Source organism: Hylaeus volcanicus, unplaced genomic scaffold (genome assembly GCF_026283585.1).
Source record: "Hylaeus volcanicus isolate JK05 unplaced genomic scaffold, UHH_iyHylVolc1.0_haploid 16094, whole genome shotgun sequence".
Taxonomy (NCBI): domain Eukaryota; kingdom Metazoa; phylum Arthropoda; class Insecta; order Hymenoptera; family Colletidae; genus Hylaeus; species Hylaeus volcanicus.
Genome location: NW_026531456.1, coordinates 1 through 10300, shown reverse-complemented (window position 1 = coordinate 10300; position 10300 = coordinate 1). Strand labels below are relative to the sequence as shown.

At 42.3% G+C, this 10300-nt stretch overlaps 1 protein-coding gene across 1 annotated transcript; it reads right to left on the bottom strand.

The window, feature by feature from the left end:
* Positions 1–4597: 4597 nt before the first annotated feature.
* LOC128882128 (uncharacterized) lies at positions 4598–5520 on the bottom strand. Its single transcript, XM_054133698.1, has 2 exons — positions 5155–5520; positions 4598–5040 (listed from the first exon to the last, which is right to left on the bottom strand). The coding sequence occupies exons 1-2, from the start codon at positions 5174–5176 to the stop codon at positions 4661–4663; spliced, it is 402 nt and encodes a 133-aa protein (XP_053989673.1). The 5' UTR covers positions 5177–5520; the 3' UTR covers positions 4598–4660.
* Positions 5521–10300: the final 4780 nt, after the last annotated feature.

The following is a 10300-nucleotide window of genomic DNA, read 5'->3' as shown; positions in this document are numbered from 1 at the left end:
CAGACACCGTTGGGGAAAGGGATGTGGGGACTACGCGCCGAAAAAGAGACGCGGCGCAGAATTCCCGATACGACTCAACGTTTAAAGAGAACGGAGGAAAAGCCGGTGCGACTTATTCTATAGGGGGCTTCGCAAACAGATGGTCCGCCCTAGAATGAAAATACAACCGAAAAAGGAGGTGACGCCAGTAATTAACGGTCTCGCGTTTCAAAGGGGCCCTTTCCTTCGAAACACGGCGCGTTCTTAAACCGCGGAAGGTCACGCGGGAGATTCGCGAAACGGGCGGAGGGAACTCTAACGGGTTTCGCCTCCGGTGGTGGTCCTGTCGCGGACGAAAAGGGTGCTCCGGAGCTCACTCGCGGACACACACGCTCGATCCGTGCTCTCACACACACGTACGCCACAAAGGAAACCCAACCAGTGGGCCCTACCTGAAAGCTGCAGGCTCTAAAATTCAGGCTCCCGGTTACGTCTTCTGCGGGGGCGGGGTAACTTGTCTCTCCGAGCACTCACACTCGCGTAACTCAAAAATGGAAAAAAACGACAACCGCGTCTAACTCTCAGTGGCGGACAAAAACAGACGGGGCGCTCGCTCGTGCGTGTGGTTTCCACCGTCTCGAACCGTTAATTAATTCGGATCGATCGCTCATCGATCGTCGCGCTCTTCTCGCTGCCGGCTCGCGGCTCTCCCCACCCAGGAGCTGTAGGGGCTCCATACAGTGTGCCACCACCATGGCATCTCCAGCCTGTGGCCGACTGGCGTCCCCGTGGCAGCTGCGGGGCGATAGCAGGGGTGTGTCCTTCTCTAGGATGGTTAGTTCTCTTGGTGGTGGCCACACCAGCGTCCTTGGGTGGAGAACACCGCGACCGGCGACTTGCCGCGCTTGCGCGAGGAGGCGGTGTGGACCGCGAGTACGGGAGAGCGGGGTCGCGAGACACTCATCCTTCCATACCTACAGACCACCTCCGAACTGCCGGCGCGCCGGCAAAGTTGCTGTTCGGGGATCTTTCGTCTTACTTACTCATGCTGTACCTATCACGGACTCCTTCATTATTACAGGCCTCGGACGGTAGACGGCAACCCTAGTCGCTGGTAAGCGACACGAGCCATCGTAATGCGATTTTGATTCACCAGACATTTTCACTTTCCGACTGATATTCTTCTAACGAAAAAAAATTTCGATAAATTTTTTTCGGGAATTCACATTTTAGGAGCTCCTGATCACACTGAGACTATTATAAAAATAGATTGTTTCGAAATCTCGAATGTTTGTTAACACAATTGCGTTTAAATTGCTGAATAGATTTTAATGAAACTTCATATTTAGATTTCATATTTTCGTCTCAAAATTTAGTTAATTTTTTAACCCAATCAGTTCATGAATAATAATAGTTACCTTTTATAATTCTATCATTTTTCGTATTATTTAGTATAAATATTCATTATTCGTAAAAACTAAAAGATTCTCTAAATGAATCTCACAGGGAATCTAGAGACGCGGTAGCGTCTCGACGCCAAGTACATGAAAAAATAGCCTCCTCGTATATGCCTGGCGCTGGCGCTATCGCGTATCTTTTACTCGAGAAAACGCTTTTCCAACCTAACCTGAAACTTCTGTCATTAATATCTCGTCACGCCTGCTGTATTTTCTAAATCTAAAGGCATTTTTCTGATGTAAATCACACATAAGCTTTCGAATAAAACCAAAATCAACAAAATCGGTCCACGAAGGACAGAGATATCGTAATATCATATCATGAATGTGTCAAAAACTGCAGCATTTTTCTTTTCCTTTGACAAGGAATTTTTCGTCAACACTTAGCCAATAGGAGCTAAGGCCGTTCGTCGATTCGCCGACTCTTGGAATCAGTCGGCAAGGCTCGTCGCACAGTCTGACAAAACGGCGCTCGGCGATCAAAAATCGATTTTCGTGAATTCGAAAAATGGAAAAACTGTTTAAGTACATAGATAGAGAACAAATTGCTGTTTGATGTAGTGCAATCCGTTTTTTTATATTTGCTCTCGTTTAGCTCTGGTGCGCATTCAAAGTCAGTTGAAATTCGTTCAAGCAAAATGCTTATGATATCACACCTAACTTCAATGTACGATTCTGAAAAACTTTGCTCGGAAAGACGACATTCCAATGAATCATAAAGCTTGCTAGATTAGTATAGATTGTATTTAGTGCATAAAACAAGTCAAAATGTTAACAACTTGTTCAAAAATAACATTTAAATAAAAGGAAGTACAACGTATTAAAATTTTAACTTTACATAAGTTTTTAAAGGTGAGTCCCGTCCAGTCCCGAGGTATTATCAGTACCACATGAAAGGCTGAACCTCTCTCTTTCAGAAGCAGAAAGAATTATCTGCTACTTTCTGCTACTTTTAAAGAAAACAGCGGTTAAAGTAAACTCTGCCTCGCGCGCCCGTTACGATCGCTACTGAACACTCGCTGTAGTACCGACCGACTGTAGCGGTCACGCGATGTAGAGTTTACTTTAATCGCTGTTTTCTTTGAAAATAGCAGAAAGTAAAGCTAATTCTTTTTACTTCTGAAAGAGAAAGGTTCACCCTTCATACTATACTAATGATATCTCAGGAATGTACGGGAATCGTTTTCAAAAACTTAGGTAAAGTTAAAATTTTTATTCGGTGTACTTTCTTTTTTTTAAGTGTTATTATTTGACAAGTTTTAATCCCATACACCCTAATAATTTTTTACTTAGCATTCACTTCTATTTCCAACTGCAAGATTGAATTTTATCCATTACAATTACAAAACTAAAGGTAACGTTCATATCTGTTTAGTTTCGCCGTGGTAATGAGTATACCAATTGCAATTAGTTTCTTCTCGGAAAACATAATAAAATTAAAAGCAGAGAAACACGTAGTTTTATTCGTTATTCTTTTTCTCGTGGTATGGGTGTGAAAATGTGCATTGTTAACTGTATCGACTGAAATATCTGAGGTACGGAAAACAAAAGACAATCACCTACTGATTAACCTATTTCCACTGTTAAAACATGTGTTTATTCATTTTTAAGTAACCGAATTCTTTTCTTTCATATTTATTAACAGATTTGATGTAAATTTTAATTATAAAACACAAAGTATATAACATATAGCTAAAATATTAAACACACTGTACTTTATATGTAAATATTTCGTCAGCCTCTACATTAATATATTTTATATTAATATAACTTAAAGGCCATAATGTGGAGAAAAACTCCTCCAAATATCATTAAAATATCTCCAGTAGAACTAAAGTTACAGATTTTTGATCGTCGATAGCTGTTTTGTCCCACTGTGCGCCGCTGACCGGGTTTCGTATCCTTCCTGGTAAAAGTGTTTTTTTTTGTTCTAATTAATTCATTTGCATACACGAACGTTCAAAATGGTAAACAATATAATAAAAATATTAATCCTCCGCCCGCCACGCCAGAAAAACAAAATTAAATGAAAAAATAGGTAATATATTATAAAGTAATCGAAAAGAATTCATTTCGATGCGAACAAGGCGCCTGATGGGCTCTAACAATATAAACAGTCACCATAAACGTAAGACGAGAAGTTCAACGAAGCAAAGAAATAACACACGAAGATTCTGTGGGGGATACATAGTATGAGCCCAACGAAAGAAAAATTAATTAGAACAAAAAAAAACTTTTACCAGGAAGGATTCAAACCTCGGTCAGCAGCGTACGAGTCTGGTACTCTGCCGGTTTTTTTTTTGTAACATATGTTTATTAAAGCCTCTTAATTATATATAAACATTTATAATTATGGTTAACAGATATCCTTAAAACGTATTATAAAAAAAAGGAACAATGTGTTGTAAGAGGTCCGCAGTTGTTTCGACGACAATCAAACACCGCTCTGATTGGTCGGGGTTTTCGCTTAATATCTCCTTAACGAAACCCCATCCGACATTTACAAAGGAAATTGTTATTCAGAATCGTCTCAGCTACCCCCCATTTCCGGCTCCTTCACGACTATTGGGACACCCTGTATAGAATGGCTATATCGCTACCGCGTCTCTAGATAAGTACTGAAACTAGATCTAAAGACGCGGCAGCATCTCGGCGCCAAGTACATGAAAAATTATCAGTCGCCAGGTATATATGGTGTTGGAGCTACCACGTATTTTTTACAGGAGAGATGGTCAATTCCAACCTAACCTGAAACTTCTTTCATGAATTCCTCAACACGCCTGCAATATTTTCTAAATTTAAAGGCATTTTTCTGATGTAAACCACATATAAGATTTCGAATAAAACCAAAATCAATCAAATCGGTCCACGAACAACTGAAACATCATAATATCATGTCATGAATCTGTCAGAAACGGTATTTTTCGTATGATTTTCCCGTCGTCAATCCTTAGCTAATAGAAGCTAAGCAAAAGCCGAGTGTCGTTTATCGACTCTCGGAATCATTCGGTTTGGCATGGCTCGTCGCCCATCGAGCGTCGAGAGTCGAAACAGATATTATCATTCATAACCTGCCAAGTACTTTTTTATTATCTATTTTTGCTAACACATATAAGTGATTAATATAATGATTAATATAATAATTAAATATATATATGATGAGAGAAATGATGAACAAAAAAAAAACAATGAAGAATATTAATATAAATGTATATAAAATAAGATTAATGTCTATCATGGCATTCAATTATTGGCCACACCGCAAGTTTTATACTTGGCGTACTTAGGAGTGCTCTAATACATCCCCAACATTCCTCCGCACTCCAGCGACTTAATAAGTTGCCTCCGCATATTTGGCATTTGGCCGCTGCATGTGCCCTTGCCCCCTCCACAACCAGCATGTGTGCTGGGGCGTCAATAAATTTTGTGGCCTCGTCCCGCGGAAGGTTCCATCCGCACATCTGACATATGCGCCTTCCATCGCCATCCCTCAAGCAATGTCCCTCGACGCACTCTCGCCTGCGCAATTCGTTGAGCAAATTTGTCGGCAGCAACTCCTCCGCTAGCGTATTTGCCATGCCAACATCATTAAATTTTGGGTATTCTGCAGTGGAAGAGAATGATGATATTATAATAGTGTTTTTTATGTTTGTAGTAGAGATTATTAAAAAGCGGTGGTAGGTATTATTGATGAAAATAAGAATTACTTTTTACATACCTTGGTTCCACTGGTCCACCATTGTTAATGTTTTTTTTTTATAACTTTTCGGTTCGCGAATCTCAATGTTTTTCTACAATAAATGGTAAGGGCTGGTCGTACAATGGTTTATATAGTAAATTAGTTAGGCGGGAGATTCAGTCTTAGTAGGAATGGAAGTGGTACTCGCAGCTGTCTAATTGGGCAGTTTATACCTCCCACTGATGTGAGTAGAATTGAGATGATTCCACAGAATTCTACCATTGTCACACACACACACACACGCACGCACGAACGCACGCACGCACGCACGCACGCACGCACGCACGCACGCACGCACGCACACACACACACAACTGGTATAATACTTCTTTCGCACGTGCCCTTGTATTCATTTACTCCTAGTTCTCGAGCGTGCGTTTTTGGATCTTCTGCTCGAGGCCATCACCGCGAGACAATCCTACCGATGGGCTGTGTCAAAGATTGCAATCTAGTCTTAAATGTTGCATGGTAAAAAATATTGGATCATACGTTGAAGATTCGAGAACGTGCTTTAAAACAGATCTTCCAGCGTTTAACAGAATGAATATGCATCGACATCCGAGAATATAACATAATATTATATGTCGCGCGTGTACATGGACATGAGTGTGAGGAAGAAAATACTCGAGCGCGAGAGAGAGGGAACCCGCGAGGCCCGCAACGCCGGTCCCCCTACTCCTGCGCGCGAAGAGGACGGTTTCCCCCTCCCTTACATGCTTATTTCGCTATATGTAAAACTTGCGTTTTTCTTTCTTACCGATCTCTGATAATTACCGACCGGTGGTGCCCCCCCCTACCTTAACGACCGTAGGTAATAATTGCATCCTACCTTACCGACCGTAGGTAATAATTACCGACCGTCCACTCGTGCCCCCTCCCTCTCGGTTCTCCCCTCCCCTGCTCCCCCCTCGGAGCTCCAGAGTTAGAACCGGGCTCTCTTTACTAACAAGCGTATGGATTTTTCGATCCGACTTCTTTCTCAACAATTTCTTTGTTTACACCATTGAATTCAGCGTCAAAAAATCGATATAAAACTACAAAGCTTCAAAATTTGGCTGAATAACCACTGGTAGCTAGTTTTGACCTCGGCGCTCTCCCTTAATATGTTTAATACTTATATTAATATTGAAAACTTCAGAATATTGATATATTGGGAACTCAGTCTTTGTTCAAATTGTCAACTTTCAATAAAAATAATGGGAATATAATGAACATTCCTCTACTGGGATGGGATGTGGTATGGCAGGGGACCTTCTTGATCCCCCTGGGTAGAACGAGTGGGCGCCATGACGTCACAAGGATCTGCAACCCCCGACAAGCCTGACTCGAACTATAGGAGGTAGCGAAATGGGAGACCCACCCCTTTAGAAATTACAGTTACCTCTCTATAAATGTGTATCCGGTAGCGTGCGACAACCAGTTGTCTTCTTACTTTGGACAAGAGTAGAATTCAAGTAGCGATCCGTAAAGTAAAATAATTAAATTAAATTAGAATGGAAAATTCTAAGATTGTGCAGCAACTGTTACTGCTGGAAGAAGAAGAGCAAGATGCCGAGGATGAATTGCTACTGGCATTGTGTTCAGAAAGTGAAAGTACTGAACTGTTTTTAGAGAGAGAAGAAGGAGGTGCTTATCATATATCATTTTTGAACCATATTGCGGATAACGATACGAAGTTTAAAGAATATTTGCAAGTGACTCCAGAAATTTTTTACACCGTACTGGATTATATCAAAACCGATATCACAACAGTACCTACCAACAAATATCCTAAACCTATTTCACCCGAACAAAAGCTATGCGTCACATTGAGATAAGTGGTCTTAAAAATGAATAAAAACACCGTCTTTTATACTGCTAATTTTATTTTTTTATTCGCTATTATCGTCTTCTGTTCTGTTATTTATATTCTTTGATAAATATTCAATGTCCAGCTCGCTAACGAGATTACTAATTTTTCTTCTCGCATGAGCGTAGTATAGTGGCGACCATGTTTTCGCTATGTCCGCCAAAGATTTAAAGTAGCTGTCTACATGGTCCACCCACTTGTTCCTTGTTCACTAATTGCCGTAACAATTTTATCCGTTCCTCTCTCCCTTTTTCTATAATGTCGAAGACTTGCGATCTTGTTCGCTTCCTTGTCTCTATAATACTATTATTGTTTGACGTTGTTGCCGTTGATGTGGTTGCCGTTGACTTGTTGCCGTTACCGTGATTCCTCTTGTCCCTGCCATTGATGTTGTTGCCGTTGCCGTTGTTGGTATTGTTGTTGCGGTTGCCGTTGTTATTATTCCTGATGAATTTGGCTTTTCTGTTTCTTCATTTTTTCAATTTGTAGTGAACAGTCAGCTATGTTGCTCGTAGTACTGCAACTAAAAAGTGTATAAGCAGTATGAAATGAAGCGAAACAATTATATAATATTTTATGACATAATGGCAGTTCTAGATATGTCCTCTTTCTACTTACGGTCTGTTGACAATCGTATTTTCATCAAAAATTTGTAAATTCTTTAGACTTTCTTTCGCATCATGTGCTGCACTACCGGTTGTACTGGCCCTTTTTCTTTTGGCGTAGTAGTCCCGTAAATTTGTCCACCGTTTTTTGCAATCTTCAACTGAAAAGGATTAATAATTATGCATTTCATTTAATATTATTTTTGTTTCAGATATTTAGCAACAGGAGAATCCTTCCGATCGTTAGCATTTTCGTTTCGAATAACTCACAGTTGGTTATGTCGAATAATAAGAGATGTGACGTCTGCAATAAACAGAAACATGACAAAAACATATATGCCAACACCCAGCCAGGAAACGTTAAAAGAAAATGCAAAGCAATTTTATGAGCGGTGGAATTTTCTAAATTGCTGCATGGCAATTGATGGAAAATATATTACAATTGTTTGCCCGGCTGACACTGGATCACTGCATTTTAATTATAAGGAATACTACTCCACAGTTCTCCTTGCTCTTGTAAATGCAAATTGTAAATTTGTACCCATTGATGTAGGTGCGTATGGTAGCGAAGGTGACGCGGGAATATTTGCCAAATAAAATATTGGTAAAAAGATAATGGCAGGAGATTTTAATCTTCCACCTCCTGCCGTTTTGCCTGGCACAGACACCTTGCTGCCGCATGTAATTTTAGGTAACAGTGCCTTTACATTAACCGAAAGCATAATGCGACCATATGCACAATCTGCGTCAAATAGCGATGTTGCTATGGCCACATATAATTATCGACATTCAAGAGCAAGGAGAACGACTGAAAATGCCTTCGGTATACTCACCCAAAGATTTAGAGTATATTTGACATCGATTGCAGTAAAAAACGTAAATGCAATTGATGATATTATCTTTCCTACATGCATATTACATAATATGTTAACGAACGAAAATGTGCCTGTAGAAGAAAGCACATCTGCAGTGCCAATGGCAAATAATACAAATTTAGCCCCTAATCAAACCCGTAGGGGAAATCTCAGCGGACATAGAGTGCGGGACGCGTTTAAAGATTATTTTAATATGGAAATAGGCCGCCTTGAATGGCAGGATAATATTGTAACGCGAACTATGTAGATAAATATTGTATACTTTTAGTTTTTTAATTTTAGAAATTCGTATATATTGTGACGGGGCAGACTTTTTCTGCCCGTCACGAAAGCACCCTGACCCGCGGAAGGGCCTTGCTCCCTCCTCGCCGGACACCTCAGGCCGGAGGTGGTCCGCGAGAGTGGAGGGATGTCTGGACCGCGGTTATCAGGGACCCCCCTTTTTCGCGCCCCCTCACCCTCGCCGATAGAGCCGCGTCTTCGCGCGAGCGCGGCAAGTCGCCGGTCGCGGTATCCTCCACCCCAGGACCCCGGTGTAGCCACCACCAAGAGGACTGACCACCCTCGGAAACATGTACTGCTGCCATCGCCCCTCGACGCTGCCACGAGGGGAAGACTGAAGATGCCATGGTGGTGGCACACCGTGAGGAGCCCCTACAGCTCCTGGGTGGAGAGAGCCGCGAGCCGGCGGCGAGAAGAGCGCGTCGATCGATGCGCGATCGATTAGGGATCGAAACCAATTAACGGCTAACCGGAAGCAAAACGAAACCTGTGCTACGCGAGCGAGTCCCTTTTTCCGTGGCTAGAATTGTAACGTATTTCGCGCGCGCGTGTGTGGGTGGGTGTTGTCCACGCCGTCCACCGCGGAGAGAACGCCCCGTAATCAGGGACCCCGAGGCCTACAACATTCAGGTAGGGCCCACTGGTTGAGTTTCCTTTGTGGTGTACGTGGTGTGAGAGTACGGATCGAGTGTGTGTCCGCGAGCGTACTCCGGAGCACCCTTTTCGTCCGCGACAGGACCACCACCGGAGGGAACTCCGTTAGACTTCCCTCCGTCCGTTTCGCGAATCTCCCGCGTGACCTTGCGCGGTTTGAGAACGCGCCGCGTTTCGAAGGAGAGGGCCCCTTGGAAACGCGAACCGTTAATTCCTGACATCACCTTCTTTTCGATTGTATTTTCATTCTAGGGCGGATTATTTGTTTGCGAGGCCCCCTATAGAATAAGCCGTGCCGGTTTTTCCTCCGTTTTCGAAACGTAGAGTTGTATCGGGAGTTCCGCGCCGCGTATCCTTTTCGGCGTGTAGTCACCACACTCTTTCCTCAACGGTGTGTGTACCGCGGAATTCCCCCGCGTCAGTTTCGATTAAATAAAGAAATTCGATTAAACGTACGCGGATCAAAATTTATTTCCCCCTTTCGACCTCCCCTGAGTTTCGCTCTCCGTAGAGCAGCCGGAAGGACGAAAGTAACGGACGCGTGCACTTGGCACTGGCGCCGAATTCTTCTAAATAAATTCGTCCGTGGAAATTGTGCGACCGATCGTGTCGATTAGCGGCTTTCCCGGCCGCCCACGCGAGGTACATCACAATATGTACTACGTAGAATTATGTACTCAGAATTACGTGTACTAATTAGAAGTATGTGTTTGTACCTTCGTGAATTCATAATTAAGAAAAAAAATAAAAAAATGGTCAGCACCCGACATTAAGATTTTTGAAACTTGTTTCTTCCCCATTCTTTAGAATAGTTTGTAAACGTTTGTCCCGCCTTTCGTTTCGTTCGTACCTCAATAGTT

What these genes read in the sequence shown, in the direction of transcription:
- LOC128882128 (XM_054133698.1), bottom strand. Translation starts at nt 5,176, where the DNA reads ATGGTGGACCAGTGGAACCAAG. An exon ending in GGTGGACCAGTGGAACCAAG is followed by an intron (nt 5,041 to 5,154) that starts GTATGTAAAAAG and finishes CTTCCACTGCAG; the next exon opens with AATACCCAAAATTTAATGAT.